A 24467-nucleotide genomic window follows, 5' to 3' on the forward strand; every position below is an offset into this window, starting at 1 on the left:
CAGGATCTCACAACATTGCTATAAGCACATATGCTTTTTATGCCCATTTTATAGATGAGAGAGGTATTCTTAAGCACAGAGATGCCAATGAGTTGCCCAAGGCCACACAGCCCAGAATTGCCAGAAGTCGTAATTGGACTGCACTGTACTGCATTCTCTGTGTCTAGAACAGCTACATCAGTATTCCACAGGATGCCTATTTAAGCACTATTTAAAAAATATATATTTATACATCTTAAAAACTATGATTCAGCCCCACATTGACTTGATTTAAATAGTAACAACTAGTTATCTGAAGATATTTGGAACGAGTAAGAGGCCACTTGAAGCAAATGCATTTAATAAATGGGAAAATGTGTAATTAAGATTTTTTACCTTGCAAAAGGGAACTCTAATTAAAAATATATTTTATCTCATAGGAAGATTTGGGTATATTTGCAAATATCTAGTAGTTGTTTGAATGAATACTCAGTTTTCATGAATACAAAAATGTGACACCAAATATTTCATTCTGTCTCAGCCTCATCGATCGCCAAACACATCCTGTTTTCCAAGATGTCAAGAGATGGGCATGATGTGAATCTTAGAGTAGATGAAACACACAAAAACAGCATGCTAGCTTTTCAGCTGACTGGACCAAACACAATCAAAAGGGACTTTTGCTCTGTGTGTGTGTGTGTGTGTGTGTGTGTGTCTGGTGTGTGTGTGTGTGTGTGTGTCTGTGTGTGTGTGTGTGTGTGTGTGTGTGTGTGTGTCTGTGTGTGTGTGTGTGTGTGTGTGTGTGTGTGTGTGTGTGTCTGTGTGTGTGTGTGTGTGTGTGTGTGTCTGTGTCTGTGTGTGTGTGTGTGTGTGTCTGTGTGTCTGTGTGTCTGTGTGTGTGTGTGTGTGTGTGTCTGTGTGTGTCTGTGTGTGTGTGTGTGTGTCTGTGTGTGTGTGTGTGTGTGTGTGTGTGTCTGTGTGTGTGTGTGTAGAGTAGATGCCTGCATCCAACTTCCCAGGATCTCTTTTTATGCTTTCTTAATTGTCCCCCTTGGAATGCCAATGAATGTTCCGGTTTCCCCTGCCTTGATGTGTGGCTGCTTCTCAGGCTAGGGTCCTTCAGCGCAGGACCCTTCTGTAAGTACCAGACACACACGCAGTCTCTGGCACTGGCTTCATTGACTTAATGAAATTCCTAGTTTTGACAGGAGCTGTAATTTTGCTCTGTAACAATGAAGCTTACATCCTGGAGATGCTCTTGAGAATGACTGAGCACCAGATAGGAAGGTATCCGACTTTCGTGTCCAGCACGCAGCAGCTCTGTGGCCCCAAACTACACCTGTGTTTTCATCTGTCAAACAGGGGTGCTACTAATAGAGCTGTTGTAAGGATAAAGTAAGTTAATTCATATGAAACAATTAGTCTGAGGGACACTGAAGCCCTCAATAATAACCAGCCATGATTACCATCAGTGGGCAGACTAGCCTGAAGAGCATGTGTGTGCATATATGTGTGTGTGTGTGTGTGTGTGTGTGTGTGTGTATAGAAAGTTTTCACGTGATCAGAGAAGGACTTTAGGGGACATTTGAGAAGCCCTTAATTTTTTGTGAGGATTCAGAACAAAGGCTCTTCTAACATCTTTGAACACAGATTTGAACTTCTGTAACTGTCATTTATTAGAGGCTTGAAGACAAGCACCGGCCTCCCTCTGATCCCAGGCTGATGTGTGTCTGCTCAGATAAATTCATACAAGCAGCTGCACTGGAGGCTCTTGCTCAAGCAAATGCAGGGAGAGCAGAGGCACCTGCTCATGTCAGGATGTAAAACCAGGAGTGGAATTCCAAATGAACATACCACACGCCCCAGAATGGAAATCTTTCTTTTTTATAGTTTGGAAACAGGATCTTTGCTATAGAGGTCAGGCTGGCCTTGAACTCATGATCCTCCTGCCTCAGCCTCCTGAGTTATAGGATTCCAAGCTTGTGCTTGAACCCTAGTAAGATCACCCCCCACCCAGCCGCACAGACAGAATTTAAAGCTTGAGTGAGACTCGTCTCCTTTTCTAACTAAGGCAGGGGTTGTGAGAAGTTGTTAGACATTTTAAATGATTTAACCTTGAAATAATTATTTCCCCTCATTTCACTTTCAAGCTTGTGGATCAATTTAATTGAAGAGCATCCACAGCCTGTAAGGGAAATGATTAAAGAAAGTTCTGCTTCTCTTCACAGCCACATAAGTATATTCACTATGATTTTTGTCAAAAGTGTGCAAAGAAAACAAAGTCTATGAAATCAATTGCATCTTGAGGGTGACTAGATTACAGGCATCGCCAGAATCTGGCTCAGGCTTGATTGACTCGGAGTCGACCCAACTGTGTCACAAAGTCACCTTTCTTAAAGACAGACTACAAAAGCTAAGAGGCTATAAGAAATATACTGTCAACTATCCATTTCCTACCAATTCAAAGGAGTACATTTTAAGGTATTATATTTATTTTTAGTCTCTGTCTTTCTGTCTCTTTCTTTGTGTGTGTTAGAGATGGTATGAAATATGTAAATAGTATACATAAAAATATATACTTTGAAAATTCAATTTCCAGTTCTATTCTCCTATATTATTCTTAGCTAGAACCTCTCTAGTGAGTTTATTTCCATGAGAGACACATTCTTCTCAATTCATGGATTAAACCAACAGCTGACTAAAAATATTTATAAAAAGTTACATTTGTACCAAACAAGGGCATCCCCCCTTGCTGCTGTTGCCTGAGCAATATGGTATAGAAACTGTTTAGCCAGCGCTGGCACTGGGCTGAGGAATATAGGCTGTCTAGAAAGGGTTTAAAGTGGATTAAAGACCATACACAGGTTTTGTGCAAATACCATGTCATTAAATAGAAGGAAATTGAGCATCCTAAAATGTTGGCACCCTGGGACCAATCCCCATAGATACTGAGGATGACTGTGCATACAGATGAACACAAATACATAGACATTAATATTATAATAACATATGCAGATTTGGAACTAGAAACTATGCAAATAAAACTGTCACTTTATTGTTTTATACCTGGAATTCTTCCTAAGATTTTATTAGAAGATAAAGGTCCTTTGCTTGGAAAACTGGCAAATTCCTGACTTCCAGAACCTCCAGGATTCCTCCTGGACTAAGTATGAGATGCAGTGGTATCTCTGACCTGGTCCTCTTAGCTTTCTTCTGTCCTTTGGAGTTCCACAACGGGCAGCATTACAGTTTAAAACATGTAGTGTATCCTGTTTGTGTGTGTGTATGTGTGTGCACCTGTGTTTGTGTGTGCATGTGCGTGCGTGTGTGTGCCTGTGTCTGTGTGTGTGTGTGTGTGTGTGTGTGTGTGTGTGTGTGTGCGTGAGTGTGAACTTGACACAAGCTTGAGCTACCTGGAAGAGGAACCTCAGCTGAGAAAATGGTTCCATCAGATTGGTTGTAGGCCAATGTATATGTATAGCGAATTTTCTTGATTAGTGATTGCCGCAGGAAAGGCTAAGCTTATCAGAGGCAGTGCTGACCCTGGGCTGCTGGTCCTGGGTGCTCCAAAAAATCAGGATGAGCAAGCTATGGGGAGTAAACCCGTATTCAGAGTCCTTCCATAGCCTCTGCTGCAGTTTCTGCCTTGAGTTCCTGCTCCAGCTCTCCTTCATGAGGGAGATCAGGATGTGAAGATAAATAAACCCTTTCCTACCCAAGCTGCTTTCGGTCATAGTGTTTTATCTCAGAAAAGAACTCTTCCTAAGACACAGGGTCTGCCTCACACCCCTGTCCCCGTCCCTGCACCAGCTCTCCCACTGAATCCAAGCACCCCTAGCTGGTTTCTTCTAACCACTGGGAGAGTGTTCTCAACTCTGGTGGCAATTGGAATGGTACCAGTTCACCAATGGGAGTGTCTTGAGAATGTCCTTTCCAAAAGCACTTTCAGACCTTTGGGGGTAGTGGGTGGGTGGTGGCCGGGCTCCGACTGATTCCACAAGATCTTCTAAAACACACGTGAAAACATGCCTACCTGACTGACAATGAAAATGATGATCTTGGGAGCGTCTGTAAAGGACTCTGTGATGTAATAGAACACTGACTGCAAGCCCTGGTATTACCTCCAGCCTGCTATACCCAAGGGACAGATCCAGGAGAGCCTAGGTCATTGATACCTGTATAGACATACAGGTAGTAGTAGCAAGATGGTATAGACAGAGGGTTGAGATAATCAGTTGCCCCAGTATCCCAGATTCCCACCTCAGCTTAAAACCATGGCAAAGCCTCCTTACCAGGGCAAGAAGGAATGGAATAAGGAAAAGAATCCCTTTTCCAAGAAGGCTCCGAGACAGATTAGAATGAGCCAGAGGCAGGAAAAGCTAACACCACTAATCGCCACGTACAAATCTGCTTTTGAAAAATGTCATTAGGAAGATGCTGTGGATGAGGACGAAGAGGAGTGTTTGCTTGGCTCATTTTGACCTGAACTCGCACATGCTCAGTCTGCCACATTTGCATTTATTTGGTGGCCTCTTCTATAGGGCTGGATGTGTAATCTGTGGACTGTTTTGTTTCTGCCATAGAAACATCTCAGTGTAAACGAGGGGTTGCTGGCTCCCGCTTGCATCTTATCGCTGCTCCATGCCTTGTAGCTCCTGGCAATCAAGCTTCCGTTCAAGTTGCCGCTGGAAGTCACTGGGCTCCTGGCTCCATCAGTCTGAGTGATGAAGTAGGCATTTTTAATATTTGCTAAACAGGATTGTGGAGAAGGTGAAGTCTCGGCAGGGCTCCCAAGCGGTAACTGCATCTTGTTGTCTCAGGTTAATCATGTACCTAATTTGCCGATTATTGACTTGTTCTCGCAAAGGGTTTTCCTTGGCTTGACATATCAGCAGCAATCAGTGATGAACTGTCAAGCAAACTTTCTCGCTGCCTTAACCACCCAAGATCCGGACTTGCAGCAACAGACTCTGATCTGAGATTTCCTCTGATGCCTAGCCCTGAAGCCTGGTCACATGGTTATTTTTTTTCCCCTTGGGCTAATCTGTTTTGTAGCTAGAACCAGGGTTCAGAAAGCCTGACACAATTTGTAGGATTTCAAATATTTGGCAAGATCTAGCCAGCTTCGGCTGTACACACACCATCCCCATAAGAATTTGAGTTGGTAGTTTAAGACTGATTTATTTTCTTCACTGTGTCTTAAAAAGAAATTCAATGTAGGGTATAAAAAATGCTGCATTTATAGCACAAAGATAGCATCCTTTCCAACTGGCAGTGTTTGGGAAATGGTAAGAACTAAATTATGGAAGGGAGAAGTAAGTGAATTAGCCACTGACACAATGCTGTCATGTGCACGCATGGTGTGTACTCTCTGGAGAATCTAGCAAATGACTGTGGTCCATAAGGGCTTATTTGTAGGAGTGTACACAGACCAGGCACTGGGACTGTCACTACACTGTGAGTGGGACTCACTATGGTTTTTCATTCATATTTGTGGCCCCCCTCTTCCAGGATCATCACTGACTGCTAGGATGCGACTTGTTATGGGCAATAAGAGAAGGGACTTAGGTTTCATGTGCCACAGAACTCTTCAGAAATGAGCACACTTTCCTACCTCCCCTTCCTTTGCTATGAGGAACTGGCCTTGCATCGGGCAATAGGACTCTGTCCTTGAATCAGAAGATGACACAGAACAGAGTCCTCATTAATTGAAGATGAACACATGAAGCTTGGAACAGAACCTCGGTGCTGATGTTTGTAGTGAGATAATTCTTTGGAGGGGCTGTGCTATAAGCAATCCAGCACTGAGGAGGGGGTTCAAAAATAGCTTTGGCCTCTGCCCATTGATACATAGCAATCTCTTAGCTGTGATGACTACAAGTATGCCCAAGCATTGATAATGGCTCTCTCCATGGTAGAAGTGGGGGCAGGTCACAGTCTTCCCTGGTAGAGAGTCACCTATTCCAGACTGAACAAGAAATAGCTTTGCTATTTTAAGCCACTGGGACTGTCATAATTTTTTTTAAACTGCAATGGATATGCTTTGCTAGAGCAAACACATATAAACATTTAGCCAAAGGGGGCTACTTCAAATTATGGGTATTTTTACTTTCTCTCTCTCTCTCTCTCTCTCTCTCTCTCTCTCTCTCTCTCTCTCTCTCTTTCTTGAAATTTTTGGCAATGAAAACATAGTTTGTTCTTCAGTAAGAAGAAATAATGAGAAAATTAATTTTAGTTTTAAAGCCCATATTTGTATAAGTACCTGTCTGTATCAGTGGTTTTATAACGCATACACACAGAGGAGAGAGAGAGAGAGAGAGAGAGGGAGAGAGAGAGAGAACTTTTGGAGGTAATTGTACTTGGAAGAGAACCCTGGGTTTTGCACATGCAAGTTGAATGCGTTTCCACCTCAGTTTCCAGTGTTGAAGTACAATGAAATACACACTATTTTCTCTTGGGCTTTAGTCCACCAAGGTTTTCCACATGTTCACTGTGTTGTTCTATCTATTATTATAAAACCACAGTAATGTTGTGGAGAGGTAACTCAGGCATAAGAGACAGGAAAGGTAAGATGGACTTAGGGACACATCCCAGTGTCCTGCCTCTGCCCAGAAGCTCTTTGCTTAATTTCAGGACTCCATCTCCTAGATCAGGTTGCTTCTGTATCTTTTATAAAAAGCCAGTTTGAGAAAAAGTCAGCAGGGACCAATTCTGAATCTTGGGAAATTTAAGCAGGTTTAAAAAAAAGAGAGAGAGATTCTCGTCTGTATTTAATATCCTTGGACAAGGGTACTAAACTTGTAGGTTCTTGGTCAGAGCAAGATACTCTATAAAATTTAAACATGGCCATTTCATGCAACACAGTCAATGGAATTCCATCCCCTCTCCCCTCCCTTCCTTTCTCTTTCTCCAGCTCAAATGAGTCACCTTGGCTAGACTGCCAATCCCCATAGAACTTATGTTCCTTGATAGGATATGCCAATAGAAATTGGAAATTCTATAATAGCTTGAGATGTGTGTTAGTCACCTATCCCTGCAAAGAGCTCAGCACTGTCTCCTCTAGGAAATGTAGCTCATCAAATGGACATGAATGCATGTAATGACAGGGAGTGAATGCAAGGATGTGCATGGAGTAGTTTTCTCCCTTCTCCCTGCCATCTAAAGCCCTGCCCTGACAGTGTACCTGTCTTGTGCATTTCTGGGCATCTATATAGCGCAATGCTTACCTGACCCTCTTAACACACCCCACATTCCTACATTGGCAGTTAGACTGAAATCCCAGCTCCTATCAGCTCCTTGCTATTCATTTCCCTTCCCTTGAAGTGTATGCTGGGGCTGTCCCTGGAGTGGAGCTATTTTGAGAGGACATCGCTAGAACAATCACGAGCTTGGCAGGAGATGGACAGTGTGGTATAGCCACAAAAGAAGAAAAGACATTGTCATTGAGGATGGGAGTCCTGAATGTCAGAACAGCGGGGAATCGGAGTGGAGTGTGTCTGTAGCTGCTGCCTGCTATCACTCAGTTGCAAGGCTGTCATACTGTCTTCCTGTAATCACGACTTTCCCAGCTCTGGTATCCAGAGCTTGAAAGGCAAAGGGGAACAACAGAGTCTGAGAAGGACACGAAGAGGCCTTCGTTTTTTTCCATAGCATAGCTCCTTGCAGCTGGCTAGCTGAGGGGAAGGTTATGCTCATCTGTGCCTAGAGGCCTGTTCTCCCATTCCCAAATCACGCTGATAAGCAGATTTCCACACTGTAAATCCTTCCTTACACCACAGCCAGGCCAGTGGAGCCTGAAGGTCAAGGACACCATCTAACAACTTCCCAGAGTAGCACCCTGCTGCCTGGCCAGCCGTTCTGGAGTTGCCTCCGGAACTCCCTTCAGCTGAATTCCTCTTTCTCTGGATGAGAGTCTCTTTGTAGAGCAGCTGTCTGCTTGGTCAGAGACAGTGTTCACTTATCTCTGGATAATTCATGCCTAGCCCAATAAATGTTTTTTTCTGGATGGGTGGATGGAGGACTCATTGATTACCACTTTACATATTGGTCCCAATAGCATGCACTGTGTATGGTAATAAAAACTTACACAGCCATCCCTTGCTAAAAACAAAACAAAACAAAAAATGGAATAGCCCTTAGAGTCCTTATATCGATTATTGGCAGCTATAAAGATAGGATTGCAAATAAGTTTCATCTCAAGAGCCAACACTGGTCGATTGGTAGTGGCTGCCTTGAGAGCTGTGTGGGGAGGTATTTGTGTACCAGGCTCAGTGATCGATTAACAATGTCTGCTGTGAGACAAGGATAGGGTGGCCTGACTGCATCCTGTTTGCTAATGATTTTAAAGCCTGGATTTCTTCCAACAGAATTTTCTAGATGAATATCTTTCCAACACATTTCAAAGTCAGCTTTGACTGAACATCTGGGAGCGTTCCTTCCATAGCATGCTTCCTAAGGTACTTCAGGTTTTTGCTAGGTTTGAGGCAAATGAGGCAGGGAAAATGTGACTTTTCTCGGAAAATATAATTCTTGTTGGAAAGGAAACTTAAGCTAGGTAGGTGTTAGTTCAATCAATGTATAATGAAATATATCTCAAGAGGCAAGTCTTCAAGTCAGTAAAGGTTCCTGCATCAGCTATTAAGCTCATATCACAGAAGGGAGCAAGAAGAGATGCTTCCACATAGCTACCATTCTAGTGAGAAAAGTCTGGCCATGGTGACAAGAGTCAGACAAGATGGGATGAATATGAGTTCCAGAAGGCAGTCTACTCCCTTCACTCAAACTCTGGCAATCATCTCCCCTTTACATTGCCATACATTTCCCAAGGAATTCAGCTTAGGTACCACAGAGAAACGTCACTGGACACCGTTTCTATATGTCACTCTTTCCACACAACAATACATTGCCTAGAGTGACCTTAATGAAATGACTCTTCAACATAAGGCACCCCCCCCAAATTAACTTCTAGGCTGGTCAAACTAGGTATAACCTTAGCAGGGTGTCACATCTTTAAAAACAATGATAATTCTTGTAACATAAATTTAACTTAAAAAAAATCCTCAGTGGTTTTAGTTCATTCATTGCTATGTCACCACCTCAGCTAATTTCAGAGTAGTTCTATCACCCAGGAAGAAGTTGTGGTCCTGCTAGAAATCAGTCACAGTTTCCTAGCAACCACACACCTACAGTCTGCATCTATGGATTTGCCTAGCCCAGATAGTTTATACATGGAAAATGGTACAACACAAGGCTTTTGGGTCTGACTTCCATCACCATTTTGTACCCATGCATGCTGTATCAATTAAAAGTAACCCATTCCTATTTATGTTTGAGTAGTATTCCATGGTACAGACATGTCACAGTTTGTTTGTCTAGCCATCCATCATTTGGACAATCATATTGACTTTCACTTATGTGTTATTATGGATAATGCTGTAGGGGACATTAGTGTGAACTTGATAGAAAGAGTGCTTTCACTTCTCTTTGACCATCTACCTAGAAGAGAAGCTTCTCAGTCCTTTGGCAATTCTACAGTCATCTTTCTTCCTCATTAACTGCCAACCTCACTCTGGAGTGGCTGAACCATTTTGATACCAGGAATAGACCAAGGTTCCAGTTTCTCCAGCATCTTGTGGTTGTTTGTGTTTTAATTACAGGTACTTCAGTAGGTACAAAACAATGTATCTGTATATGTCACCCACTTGGTTCCATCAAGTGTGGCCATACCTGGGCATGAGACGGTGGTAGTCCTCTCCTTATATAGACACCGAAGAGGGCATCCTTGCCCAGGGAGATGTTGAACTTTAAGAATTGAGGCTGACTGATGTGAATCTGGGACCTCCAAAACACCCCTGGTGGGACTTCCTGTGTCACCCGCCGACCAACTTCTGCTTCGCCACTGTCTATGCTGCTGTTTTTCAATGACCAGGGCACTGGAACACAGGAATGACAATGAGTCAATGACATTTGCATACATTAGTTGGCGGTACGTTCATATTTAGTCATATGCCAGAATTTGTTGCTGTTTCAGTTATTTCAAAATTAAGATTAAACTCATTTCCTTTGAGTGACAGCTAAAACATTGAGGAGTAAAACAACAACAACAACAAAAAAAGCTATAAATTCACACCCCAGGCCATCTGAGACCCTGGCACAGTGCTTTTTGGGAATTCTGTTATTAATCTCTACTGATAAAAATACAGTATTAGCCAGATTCTGAGAAGTAGGCATGAAGTCCCATCCCACCTCCCATGTAACTGGCATCTTTATTTTCATTTTTAATTTCTTTATTCTTCTTTCATACATTAAATTCTGACCACTGTTTTCCTTTCCTCCACCCCTCATTTTCCCACCCCTCTCTATCTCCCCCCTCTCCCAGATCCATCCATCTCCCATGTCCCTTCCAAAAAAAAAAAAAGAAAGAAAAAAGCAGGATATCAACTAAATATGGCATAACAAGTTGAAATAAGACCAGGCACAAACCCTCATGTCAGGGTCTGATGAGGCAGCCTAGTAGGAGGAAAAGGATCCTGAGGGCAGGCAAAAGAGTCAGAGATGCCCCACTCCCACTGTTAGGAATCCCACAAGAACAGTAAGCTACACAACCATTATGTATATGCAGAGGACCTAGGTCAGACTCGTGCAGGACCCATGGTTGCCACTTCAGTCTATATGAGCCCCTAGGAGGCCTGATTTGTTTATTTTGTGGACTGTGTTCTCTCATGGTAACTGGCATCTTAAAATGACCAGGAGGGAAGGGGACAGATATGTTAACTTTGAGCCACATTTAATTTTTTTTGAAGCCTTTCATTACTCTTTCCAGATATAAACATGTCCAGCCTACTCTGATAGTTGGAACAAAATCCTGTCCAAAGTCCAAAATAAATAAAATAGCCCAGCAGAAAATGAAGATACCATCTGACACTGGGTGGGCTCCTTCCTTACGGTGGAGGAAAGGACAGAAGCATCCTGAGAAGGGACTTCTTTGCCTTGAGACTGGCTCAAGTAGGTTACATTCTTTTGGCACTGATACTAAAAATTTCAATAGCCCACACACAGCCTTCCAAAGCTCTTGAATAATAGTTTGGTTAAATAAAACAAAACATCCCACAAAAAAACCAAACAAACCTTTGTTTCTTTCTTAATTTTTTTACTTTTCTTCCTCCCCTTCCTCTCCTCTGTCTTCTTCCTTTCTTGAGACAAGATCTTTCTCTATAGCCTAGGTAGGCATGGATCTCACTACATATATAAGGCCAGGCTAACCATGACTCATAGCAATCCTCCTGACTCAGCCTCCCAAGTTCTGGGATTATAGGCACGAACCAGCATGCTTGGCTTGCGATGTCTATGCGGAGAAGACTGCTTCCTAAGAGTGAGCTAACTCTCTGCCAGTACTTCTGAAGGTGCTTTCTTTTGCAACCATGGAAAAAAGAAAAAAGCAGAGAGTCAGTTAATTTATATATTGGAGCATCATTTTCTCTGTTTCCATGGTGAGAGAACGTGGCCAGAATTTGGGTGCATAGGTGACATTTGTGATAGCCGCAAACGGATTCAACTCATATCTTAACATCGTCCTGGATCTCAAGAGCTTCCCAATCAACCACAGAAAGAAGTTGTTTCTGCCCCTTTTCCTTTCTAGGAGTGTGATCAGACCAGTGGTCCTGCATGTCAAGCATCTTCAGCATGGGCAAAAGAGGCTTGACCAAGTTCAGTTCAGTGTTCTGCAGTAGATGGATAGCCCCAAACATCTCTGCCTATTTATATATGTACAGTGTGTAGGGATATAAACACACACACACACACACACACACACACACACACACACACACACACAGTAGAAGAACTGGATGGCCACGAAAACTTATAGAACTGCAAAGAATGCCTTTAAAGGCCAGTGACTCTCTCTGACTTGGCAGAGCTGGCTCTGTTGCTATAACCAACTGCTACAAGACTCTTACGTGGTCTTAACTTAAGTTTCATCATCCATAAAAAGGCAGGTGGCTTTTTGGAATTTGGAAGGCCTTACATGTCTAAACTCTTAAAAACCACAGGGGCTTGAATACATGAAGGCATCCCTCTGCATTCTATGACCAACTCATAGAATCTGTCTCAGTAGTAGATCAATAGGGACTTAGATTAACTGGCATCTAGGCCAATGAAGCTAGACAATGGGCTCCTGAGGGGAGCTTGGAAGTTCCCATATGATAAAAGAAACGTGCAGAGAAGTCCTGAGTGGTTTGCACCAATAGAAACAGAGTAACTAGTATGTCAGGCATCCTGCCTTGTCTCATGTCTTAGCTTGGATGTTTGATACATGTACCAGCTTTCTGTGCCTCAGTTTCCTTGTCTGTCTAGTGGGGGCACTACTAGTACTTGTTTAATAGGGGTGTTAAGAGGAGTCAATGAGTTGATCCACACAAAGCTCTCAAAATCATTTCTGACACTATTACTATCTTAGGCCCTAAACCTCCAAACCTCTTGCTAATTTGAGGGATTTCTGAAATCATGGTGAATCCAGGAGAAAAAAAATCATGAGTTCTCATGAGTTGGACCGAGGCCATAAGCACTATAAACTGAAAGCTTTTTATTTTAAAAAGATGCTTTTTTTAAAAATCAAATTTCCCTACCCAAATTGAAGCCTTTGGGTGGACAGAATGTTATATTTGGAAAGGACTCATTAGAAAAGGAAATAACAAACTAAATAACAATGATGTTGACAACATCAACATCATCATCAACAACAACAGCAATGACAACAACAAAAACAGTAATGACAACAGCAATGACAATAACAACAATGACAACAGTAATGACAACAACGAGAACAACAGCAAGGACAACAGCAACAATAACAATGACAATAATGACAATAACAACAACAATAACAATGACAACAACAGTAATGACAACCAAAACAATGACAACAATAACAATGATAACAACGATGACAATAACTACAACAATGACAATGACAAAATAACACCAATGACAATAACAACAGTAATGAAAACAATAACAATGACAATGACAAAATAACACCAATGACAACCACAGTAATGAAAACAATAGCAATAACTACAACAATGACAACAATGACAATGACAAAATAACACCAATGACAACAACAGTAATGAAAACAATAACAATGACAACAACAATGGCAACAACAACAACAATGATGACAACAGCAATGACAATGACAACAACAGCAACCACCTCCCTGGACAAGAAGATCTGTAGGTCCCTGACAGTGACCAAGCAAATGCCAGCACAGAGTAACAAGTGAGGGCATGCATGAACACTGGTAGGTCTTTGAAGACCTGAGCGCTGTCTCTAAGCTTAATTATGCTCAGAGCTTAACAGATAGGTGACAGATGTTCCATCACATCTGGAGGCCTCAGAGCTGCTGGCTTAATGGCAGGCTGGGCAACACAGGCTTGCAATCTGCTGCAGCCAGCCAGCAGCCTGTGGTGGCCTCTGGAAACCTACCTGAATCCTAACCCGCTGGAGAAATGGATGAGAGACAGCTTCCACAGTGGCTGCTCGGGAGAAATCCAGAAAGGAAGCCTCACTGTTCTAGTTTTAGAGGCATGGAGCCCCCTTTCTTGTACAGGACCCTGATTTTAGAATGCTGTGCTTAGGAAACCATCTTCAGCTGTCAGTGGGTAGAGACGACCTACTAATCAGCCACGGCCCTCGGTGTTTCAGATGTTTCCCTTCTTCATACATTAGCCGGGAGGGGTAGCTAACAGGGCTCAAGTCCTGGCTTCCATGCAGTTAAGTTTCTTAACCTTGCTGGGCCTCCAGTCCTCTATTGTAAAATGGAGACTGTATACAGTGGGGATAATAAGTGTCCACAAAGCAGAGCAGAGCACTGGGCCGAGCACATAGGAATAGTATAAGAAATGAGGCCGGTTACAGGGGATGGAAAAATGTCATAAAGAAGGAAAATCTCTTTCTATTTGGAGTTAAAAAAAATCTTTTTAGCTGAGCGGTGGTGGCTCACGCCTTTAATCCCAGCAATTGGAAGGCAGAGGCAGGCGGATTTCTGAGTTTGAGGCCGACCTGGTCTACAGAGTGAGTTCCAGGACACCAGAACAACCAGGGCTACACAGAGAAACTGTCTCGAAAAACAACAACAACAACAACAACAACAACAACAACAACAAACAAACAAACAAACAAACACAAACCCCCAAACCAACTTTTTAAAGGGTAGGAAGTTTGGTATATTTATGTGATCTATATGTATATGTGTGTGCCCATGTCTAGAGGGTGTCTTATTTTGTATGGTATAGATTTAGTTAGAAGAATAAGTTTACACTTGAGGCTTTGAGCCTGGACTCAGGTAGGTCCTCTGTGTCACACTTTGCTGGGACAGAGCCTGCAGTACCTGCTGCTGCCCCTAGGTAGGGTTATGGACTCCACAGCATTCTCCAGCTGTTCCTTTGGGTCAGAGAGGGGCTAATTGTCCTCCCTTCCCCCCTAGTATCACTTGGCACCACTCCCCCTGAATGGGCCTCAGTGCCACCTGCCCATCTGGTAGGTAATTTTCAGCAGAGCCCTCTGACAGTTGGGTGACAGGAGAGCCTCGAGGAAGATGACTTTGAAGATCTTCATGTAAGCTGAACTGGTTTTTTGTTGTTGTTTTTTAAGACAAAATTACCTTTTGAGAACCCTATGTGGAATTTGCTATTTAAAGGACCTTCCTTGTGGACCAATTGGAAGAGTTGAGAGTAAAGTTCTGATGTATCTTTCCTATAAATTCTAATTAATAAACAATTATACCAGGAAACATGGGATACAGTGGGAAGGCCCTTAAGAGAAAGAATCAAGAGCTAAGTGCCTGGCCCTGGCACTCGATGACCTGAAACCCTTTTCTGAAGGATTGATGGGAATAAACTATTCTCAGTTGAACCCTCATTGTTATTTCTAAGAAATCATGGCTTTAGAATGTCTAGCTCTCAGGGTTGCGATGCCTTCTCTATGTAAGAGTGGTGATGACGTAGAGATGTGTGAAATGGCATCTCACTCTAACCTTCCCACTCCGTAGAGCAGGTTGCAGGAGTCATTCTTTAAGCAAGTCAAGAGGAGTTGTAGGAGGGTGTGCATAGCTGGGGTCGATGCCCATCAGCAAAATAGAAAGGGGGCCACCTGAAAAGGCTTGTAGTTGGTTTACAGCTGTCTTTAACTTTTAACAAACCCAGTGGCCTTGATGTAAGCTCCTTCCACTGGTAGACGGTGTTCTAGTTTGTTTCTCTGGTGCTGTGATAAAACGCTGGCCAAAAGCAACATGGGGAAGAAAGGGTTTATTTGGCTTATACACTCGGGATCACAGTTCATTATTGATGGAGGTCCGGGTAGGAACTCAAGCAGGAGCAGGAGCAAGAGCAATGGAAGAAAGCAGCTTACTGGTTTGTTAGTGGTTCTACTTAGCCTGCTTCCTTATACAACTCAGGACTACTGTTCTAGGAATATGCCCCACTCCCAGGTGTGCCTGTAGGCAAATCTGATAGAGGCCATACCTCTACCGAGCTGACAATCAAGAATAGCCATCACAGGTGGTAAATAAAACCTTCAAAACTGATTACTCTAAGTCTGCAACTGAATGATGATTTCGAAAAATTCTTTCTCTCTCCATAGGTATACAGGTATACATACATTCATATATGAACTTTTTATTTTAAAGTAAACTTAGGTTTAAAATCATTTCAAGTGCTACATGGAATTTCTATAGCCGTTGACCCAGATTCTGTAAATACTATACACATTAATTTTAGCATCATTTTATTTTATTTCTCTGTATGTGCATGTATATGTGCATATGCAGTCAGCTCTCTACATCTGGGATTTCTGCATATATAGATTCAATGAAATAGAGGTGAAAACTATCTGAAAAGAATTATTTTCTGTACTAAACACATGCATTAACCACCCTTTCATTGGGATTCCCAGAACAGTAGATGTAGAGATGATATAATTTATAGGGAAGGATATGCCTACGTTATGCAAATAATGTGCCATTTTATATAAGGACCTTGGAGACCCACAGATTTTTGGTATTTGGAGAAGACTGGACTAGTTCTCCCAAGACACTGAAAGATGACTCTCTCTCTCTCTCTCTCTCTCTCTCTCTCTCTCTCTCTCTCTCTGTAGATTTTTCCTCCTTAAAAACACCGAGAGTCAGTTATAAACAAAATCCCCTGTTACCTTTACATATTTGCACGTATTTATCTTAAATAGAGTATAGTCTTTTAAAGAATCACAGTGAAGTCATCAAATCCCCCAATTGAATTGCTGCCATGCGATGTTTAGTCCACAGTCCTTATTCGAATTTGTTAATGCTCACCATAATGTTCTTTCTAGTAAAAGGAAGAAATTTTCTACTATTTCAAAAATCATGGAAGTGGATATATTGAAAGTTGAAGTTTTAAAAGCAATAAAAGAAAGGAGTAAAGATGTAAAAACTACGAATTGCTGCAGCCCGCATGGGGACCCATCTAGTGGACCATGTGACTTGGGCCAGTGTCTGGGAACACACATCTCTACTGTTCTCTTAGAGCAAAGAGAGAACACCAAAGCCAGTTTGGATCCCACAAATGAAGGTTTGAACAAAGGTTCTCCCCAGCCATACAGCTCTCCCATAAGAACATTGCTTGTTCCTAAAGTGATACTATGGAGAGATAGGTAGTGAGATCACACTAACCATCAGGATTTGACCTCTATGTACAGCATGGACAACCTCACATGGAGAGGTTCAGAGGTCTCATGGAGGCTTTCTAGTGCTGGTCAGGCCCAGATGTGAACCTCAGTACTAGGAATTATCAGTTGTGTGCCTCTGGGCTGGTCACCACCCTTCTCTGACTCTGTCTTCCCTGAATATCAGATTCCTAACTCTGAATAACAGAGTTCTGTAGAGTCAACCAATAACATATTGTAGACACGCTGGTGTTTCTACATCTTTCTATCCTGTCTGTTACAGTGTTCCCTTAAGTCCTACTAGGACTGGGATCTCAGATTTGAAGGCTTGACTCGTAATGGTATCAATTCATGTATGGATTGCTCAGAGCAGGTACAGTTAATAAAAGAGGACCAAGGGCCGGAGTGGGGCTTTAAGAAGCCACAGCCATTTTCCAGATCAGTTGAAATCAATGTACAACGAATAGCCAGTGCGCTTGCAGCCTGGCAGGGGTGGTGCATATGTCATGCATATTAAAATATGAGGGCCAGAGCAATCATAGCTACAAGTCTGGTGGTTCCAAATGGCTCCAGCTGCTTCTCCTGTGAGCGGCTCTGTGCACCTGCTGGAGCAAAGGGCAGCCCGACTTTACTTAGTTAACAGTGATGGATGGACATCCTAAGAATTTGGCTGGGTCATCTTATAGTCAAGCAATAAATATTTATCAAGCATCTACTCTGCTACTAGATAAACTTTGGTCCACGCAGAGCTGGGATGCATGCCCTGTTCTCACCCTATATTCCAATAGCCCTGACAGTCTGAAGTTCAGGGTCATAGTTCTTGATTTTGGACTCAGTTGGAAGAGAATTGACAAGACATTCTTTGATCTTCCTGTGTAAGGGGGCCCAGCATGACTGGGTGCTGTACAATAGCTGGGAAAAATATTCTGGCAAGCAGGGCCAGGGCCAGCCTTGCCAGAGCTAGGACCTCCCCCGGAGATTAGTCTATGTGCCACACAATGAAAGATGGAGATGGTGGCCATTTTCCCCAAGAGGCAGATGTCTGAGATCCTGTGGCTTTGGAGAGCACGTCCCCAGCCTACCAGTGAGATTTGTGGTGTTTCTGAAGTAACACTCTGATGATCAATTTTACATGATCATCAACTCTATCAGTCCACGGACGATTGCTCACGTAAATGGGAAACTACTGCCTACTTCTGAGACGTGTACCTAAAATTTCAACCAGTTAAATAAGACTGATGTTGGGCAAAATGACAGTCTTCCACAGCTGCACTAGGACTAATAATTTCAGAACGTGTTACCATAACTCATTTATGGAAACAGGGAAGTTATTCCCCAAACAAGTGATAAAGAGAACGGACTCCTAGTTATACCAGGGAAATGAGACCTCATATTAATACTTTGTAACTTCCCTGAGCCCAGGAGGCTCCTCCACATAAATCTGCCTTGCAGATTATTCTGCCTCACATATTTTTATCTATTGCAAATAAAGTTGAATTCAGAAGATTGCCTCAGTCATTACCCTTCGTTTCCATTTATTGGGGCATGAGAACAACCATCCGAGGTTTCTGTTCAGCCAAGGGGTAACTGAAGTGATCCTGTAAGGACCTCAGACTAGAGGCTAAGAAATACAGCTGGTCTGGGCTGTCATTTGTCTCAACAGCCTTCACTCTGTCACCCAAACAGCTATTCTCAGGAAGGGATTTCCAGAGTGAGAGACCCCCACTCCAGTGATGGTGTGTGTTCACAACACCATGCAGCAATGATGATCTTTATAAAATCCTTCAGGTCTAGGGATAGTATATGGTGTTTGCATATTGCCTAAGATTGCTTCTTGTCAAATATTTATACCTCTGACCCTTCAGTGACCTCACTTTGCCTTGATGTGATGCTTGGTTTATTAGTATTGTTGACGGTAGCTAAAGGAGCTACTTGGAAAATGATCTGATAGCCCGGTGATTTCCCCTTTATTCAGATGGGAAAACCAGGGTTGATGGAAGCTAGGTGACTTGCATAAGGCCCTATAGCTCTTCAGTGGTTGAGCTGGGATTAAATGTCTGTGTCTGGTGAAGTAAAAAAAATCCCACATATCTATTAGGTAGAATGCATTTCAGAACCCACACTACATACAGAGGATCTCCAGAAAAGAGAATCCAGAAGAAGAGCTCTAGGTATATCAACCCTGAGAACGAAGGGTAGCCAATGGGAGAGAAGGCAGATTCAGCATGTGGAAAGACGATTGGATTATTTGTACCCATGCCAAGCCAGAGTGATGCTAGGAAGAACAAGTTATATGAATTTGAGCTAGGGTCAGAAATCCATCCTGTGACATATTTACTTGGTACCCAGCTGTATGACTGGTAGGTCAGCGCTCTAAACGTGACAGGAATTGCATCTACGGAAGCTCCTGGTATATTAGCTAGTAGATATGCTATAAGGTGATGTTTGACCCCTTGTCCTTCTGGGAACGTCACCAAGTTTGGAAAAGTCCCATGCAGAGATGTGATCATTTGAAACCCTGAGCTGTGCGCATAGAGAAGGTGAATGACAGGAGCCAGAGGAAGAATTACCAACCTCCCCGCCAATCTGGCTCCTAGTACCATGCATTAAGCCAGCGAGTAAAAATCATTATGAAGTTTTTGCTGAAAGGGCAAGTGTAGAAAAACATGTTTCTAAACAGAATAACAGTCTTTGCCATTTTTTCCAACTTGCATACCATCTGGAAATTCTGATTTTTTTTCAAAGGGTAGGAAAGAAATGTGCTTCAGGCACAAATAAATGTTTACAGCTGAGTTATAAACCGAGAATGGTACGGCTTAAACCAGGCAGGCTGGCAGTGATGGAGCTCAAAGCTACAGGAGACAAATGATGCTTGGGGTCTGGCCAGCCTGTCTTAACACACTGGCCCCTTGGAATTGGAAGTCTTGCTTCCCATTGATCTCATCCAGTAAATGTGTGGGGCAAAAGCCTCACCTGGGACTTGTGTTAATCCTTAGACGGTAAAGGAAGGGAGGGAGACCAAGCAGTATTATTGTATGTCTTGCCATTCTGCAATCAGCCTTCCATTTTGGATATCCTAGCATCTCATAGGAAGTGGCAGCCTGTGGAGATGTATTAAATGGGTCAACTGAGAGACATGAGGGGGACATTAATAATGACAGAGAGACACAGATTGTTTGCCTGGAGTATGGCTTCACAACCGTGTCCCTGCAAGGGTTATCTCATGCTGGACCACAAGCTTGTAGAGGAGCGCCATTGCTCAGATGAGAAGGTGAAGGCTGGGGACGGATAAGCAACCTCTCACATAGGGATGGAGCCGGCGTTTGTGTCCACCCAGATCAATGCCAGTTATTCTACACCGGTTTCCAGGATTTCTCATGGAGAATCAAGAAGAGTACATTATCAGCACTTGATGAAGAAAGAGAAACAGAGGCTTTGGGGCCTTGGACTACACATAATTTGGGTATAGGGAAGGTTCAATAGAAGTGGAAATGAGTGTTGGGAATGACATAGGAAAATCATAAACTTTTTATTATTATTATTAAAGGGTAAAATTGCAAATTTGTCTTTGTAGACCGTCCAGTCTGCCGCACCTGTTTGCCTCCACGGCCTGATGGGCATAGCTACGCACCAATAGAAATGATCATCACAGTGGGTGGTCAGGCAGATTTGGTCCATGAGATATGGTTTGCTAACCTCAGTGACACAGAGGATACTAGGAAGGTAAAATGACTGATGGATTTTTGAGAATGATCCATGAAATTCTACTTGAGAGTATATTCTTTCTTAAGATCAGTGCACAAACCCGGAGCCAGTGACATGCCCTGGCAAAGCTCTCGTATACTTTGTTTCTGGGTCCAGGCAATCAAGCTGACTCCCTTTATGCTATCTGACCAGGTCAGAATACTATATCGAATCTTCATTCTTAAGGCTTATCTAAGCTCAGATCTATAGAGAAAGCACTCTGTGTCCCTCTAATGAAGATGTATGAGTTCATTCCTTTGAACATAGAAATACACACGAGATGGTGAGTGATCCTGGCAGTCCAAGAGCAACTTCTTTTCAATGTGGAAACCAAGACCATCCACGGTAAAGTTTAATTGAAAGAGGGTGTGTGTGCGGCGGGGGGTGGGGGAGGGAAGGATAAGCTAGGAACAACTGTAAATGGATAAGGAAGAGGAAGATGAAACCCCAAGAACACTCTCTCCTAACTAATGAATGGAGAGCTCTGTTTCCACCACCGTATCAGAGTGTGGAGGCTGTCCTGTCTATTAGACTCCTTCCCAAACCTGCACAATGTAAATACTCCTGAAGACCAACTAATGAAATCTCTATCGATAGACCATCTTAGATGGGACTCACATGCCCGTGTTTTGCTTACATTTTAATTTGCTCCTGCTGGATACTTACCCAGTAATTGCTTAATAAGATTAACCTCCCTGGCAATGTGTGGTGAATCTTGATTAAAACATCGGAGTGAAGGATTATCCTATACCACAAAAAATTGAGGGGGTGTTATTTAATTAACTTATTGCCAATATGTCTTGATTGTCTCTTTGAAACAGTGGGAAAGTGGTCGATGGGAATTGATTTGGGTTATCTAAATGTATGGAATTGGTGAGTGAGGGACGGAGAGGTCACTAGGTCCAGAAATTTAAATCTCAAGTCACTCAAGGACATTAACAATCTTTCCTGTCATTTTACAAGAATTCCCTTAACCTCAAAGAGGCAATCCAGCATCTCCCTTCATTGCCAGAGCATTGTTTTTTTTTTGTTGTTTTTTTTTTTTTTTGTTTTTGCTTTTTTTTTTTGGCATTTGGAAAGCAAAGCCATTGAGTTTTATTTTAATTTAAGGCAATTTTGAAATTGCACCCTTTTTATAAAGGCCAGTGGGCAAAACCCACAGGACAATGCTTTAGCAAACAGCCTCCCCATCCCACAATTCATTTGGAAAATACCAAAGCCAGTGGTGTTATACAAGTTGGACTCTATATTTTAATGCACACAGGAAAGTCTAAGATTCTGGTCTCCCCAGATCACAATGAAAAAGATGTCCCTATTTGTTAGCCTAGAGCAGTGGTTTTCAACATATGAGTCACAACCCCTCTATCTCTGAAAATATTTATAGCGTGATTCATAACAGTAGCAAAATTACAGTTATGGAGTAGTAGTGAAAATAATTTTATGGTTGGGGTCACCCCAACATGAGGAACTGTACGAAAGGGTCATAGCATCTAGGAAGGTGGAGAACCGCTGCCTTAGAGACAAGTATTCCTAAGACTTGTTCTCGAAGGGGAGTTTTCCTCAGTTGTCTGGCTGTGATGGTGTGGGATGTTAAAGGGAAGTAGGGTTGGGAAATGGAGACAAAAGAAAAAGGGGCTATTTTCATTTCTGGGGGGCCTGTGAAGATCCCTGGGTTCAGGGTACTGTTTCAAAAGCATCTATATACAACTCCAGAGCCCTCCCATCTCCACATCCTATGATGGGATGATCTGCATCTTCACTTTCAGATGTGCATTCTAAGTTTGTTTGGTTGTTGACTTGTGGGCTAAAGAACAGCAGCGGGTAAATGTAGCAGAGACCCCATGAAGCAGGGCTTCTAAGAGCCATCCTGTTGGTCCTCCAAACCGAGGTAATTCTTCACCACAGGGAGGGAGCTAGCCAGTGTACTGGCTGTCATTTAACAGCACCCCTGGCCTTAACCCACTAGTTGCACCTCTTCCAATTGTGACAGTAAAAAAAAAAAAAAAAAGAAAAGAAAAAAAAACCCAAAAACAAACCCTTTTCAGTCATTGCCAAATGTCTCCCAAGGGGCAAAAATGAGAGCCATTGTTGTAAAGGAGAAAAGGAAGGAGTGAGGTCAAGTACTAGAGGTGAACAGATTTTAAAACTGAGGGCAATAAATTTGTCACTGGGCTTTGTGGTCAGCTGAAGCAGAATGTGGGCAGTTAGAATGTGGGCAGTTAGTTATTTTGAGATCTAGTTTCACCTACATAATAATGGGAAGCGTATCATTTCATCCTTAGATAAAACTTTTTCATGCTTACTTAAAGATGATTTAGCGTTAAGATTATGACGGATGGGAAGAGCGTTTCTTAAAGACTGAATGAAAAGGCCGAGGAGTCCTACCCAAAGGTGTAGGACAGCCCCGGGGAGACCATTAGCGTATTAGGGTAAGTAACACACAGCCAAGGCTGAGGAATTCTGGAGTCTCCTCGGGAGAAAGCACAGGTAGAGGAAAAGCCCACGTCCTGTCTGAAGATGCATATTACACAGTCCCGAATTCAAGTTTGTGCCTATCCTGTTTCATTTGGATCAGTTTCTAGAACATTCTGGGCCTGAATTTCTCAGAGATGAGATTCCTGCTCTTGGAGCTGAAGTTACACTATGTTATGTTGGATATGTGATAGTTATCCTTTCTTTTTCTTTGAAATATTCCGGCGGTGTTCTCCCCACCCTTCTCTCTGAAATGGACTGAAAAATTCTGTTTGGAGAAGCCCTTTTGATACAATCCCTTGCTTATGTGATTTCCATCCGAATCACTCAAACTGCCACCAGATTACCAAATGCCAGCCCTGTTAGCTGTGCCATTGGCTGCTCTTGTCTTTTAATTGCTCCTGTCCCCACCTCCCCATGGTTCTGTGTTTTTTTTCTCTCTGCTTTTTTAGCACCTTGTTAGCACCTATTTTTCTCCCCTACGCGAATACAGTCGCCTGATTGCCTCAATGAACACTCCTATTGTCCTCCTCCCGGCCCAAAAAGGGAAGCTTTGTTGCCAAGTTGTCAAAAGTCCTTTCTATTCTTTCCCAAAGCAGAACAGCTCTGTCTCTTTCAAGGCGAGCCAGGCGAGACTACTCCCCAGGGAGGTTGTATCTATCCTTGTGGGAGAAGGACCCAGACTAGTGGCCTGTACTGCCAGCTGCTTCCTGCCTTCTGATCAGGCAGGTTTTGGCTGCTGCTGCTGCTGCTGCTGCTGCTGCTGCCGCTGCTCCAGCTGCTGCTGTTGCTGCTGCTGCTTCTGCTTAGGCCCCGGAATGCTTTCAGGCATGCTACATCAAATCAGTTGCTGTAGATAGCATAGGTATGCACACTGCTTGGAGCAGGCGCTCTGCCAGATCCAAGTGACTCCAGCCAAACACAGCTAACAGACAGGAACAGCAAACAGCTTTTAAACAGGGGCACCTATGAAAGGCAGTCGTTTTTTTTCTTTTTCTTCTTTCCCTTCCTTTTCCTCTTTCCCTTTCTCTTTTCCTTTCCTTTCCTCTTTCCCTTTCTCCTTTCCTTTCCTTTCCTTTCCTTTCCTTTCCTTTCCTTTCCTTTCCTTTCCTTTCCTTTCCTTTCCTTTCCTTTCCTTTCCTTTCCTTTCCTTTCCTTTCCTTTCCTTTCCTTTCCTTTCCTTTCCTTTCCTTTCCTTTCTTCTCTTTTCTTTTCACATGCCTTCCACGACTTGGATTAAAAAACCTGTAGCAGCCATCAAGAGCCTTGACTTTTCCTGTGACCTCAATAGGGCAAGCAGCAGCTGTAACCTCACCTTTGCCTCCAGATGGCACTGTTGCCACATCATCGTTTCCTGGTAAGCCGGTCCTTACGCCATTGTTAAAGGTGTGTCCATCTGCCGGCTGGAGTTGCCAATTGAGTCCGAGCAGATGCATTGCTGCAGGAGAGACAAAGTAATGAAAGTATGAATAGATAATTCAGCAATGCAAATGTCAAGGGGGAGGGCCAGGTGCCTTTTTCCAAGCGACTGCCTTTTAAGGAAACTGCAGTTCAAAAATGGCTTGCCCCAGGCC

At 42.9% G+C, this 24467-nt stretch overlaps 1 protein-coding gene across 22 annotated transcripts in view; it reads right to left on the bottom strand.

Moving 5' to 3' along the window:
* The window catches only part of Tenm2 (teneurin transmembrane protein 2), a 1230398-nt gene that overhangs the window by 190544 nt on the left and 1015387 nt on the right, over positions 1 to 24467 (bottom strand). For 19 of the 22 annotated variants that reach the window (XM_030245994.1, XM_006533290.3, XM_006533295.4 and 16 more), the window contains 2 exons: positions 24209 to 24331; positions 9706 to 9911 (listed from right to left, as the gene is read on the bottom strand). In XM_030245994.1, the coding sequence (XP_030101854.1) occupies positions 9706 to 9911; positions 24209 to 24331 (329 nt within the window). The remainder of the gene's footprint in view (positions 1 to 9705; positions 9912 to 24208; positions 24332 to 24467) is intronic. The other 3 variants (XM_011249009.3, NM_001290702.1, XM_006533294.4) reach the window with 1 other exon arrangement.

Source organism: Mus musculus, chromosome 11 (genome assembly GCF_000001635.26).
Source record: "Mus musculus strain C57BL/6J chromosome 11, GRCm38.p6 C57BL/6J".
In the NCBI taxonomy this organism is placed as follows: domain Eukaryota; kingdom Metazoa; phylum Chordata; class Mammalia; order Rodentia; family Muridae; genus Mus; species Mus musculus.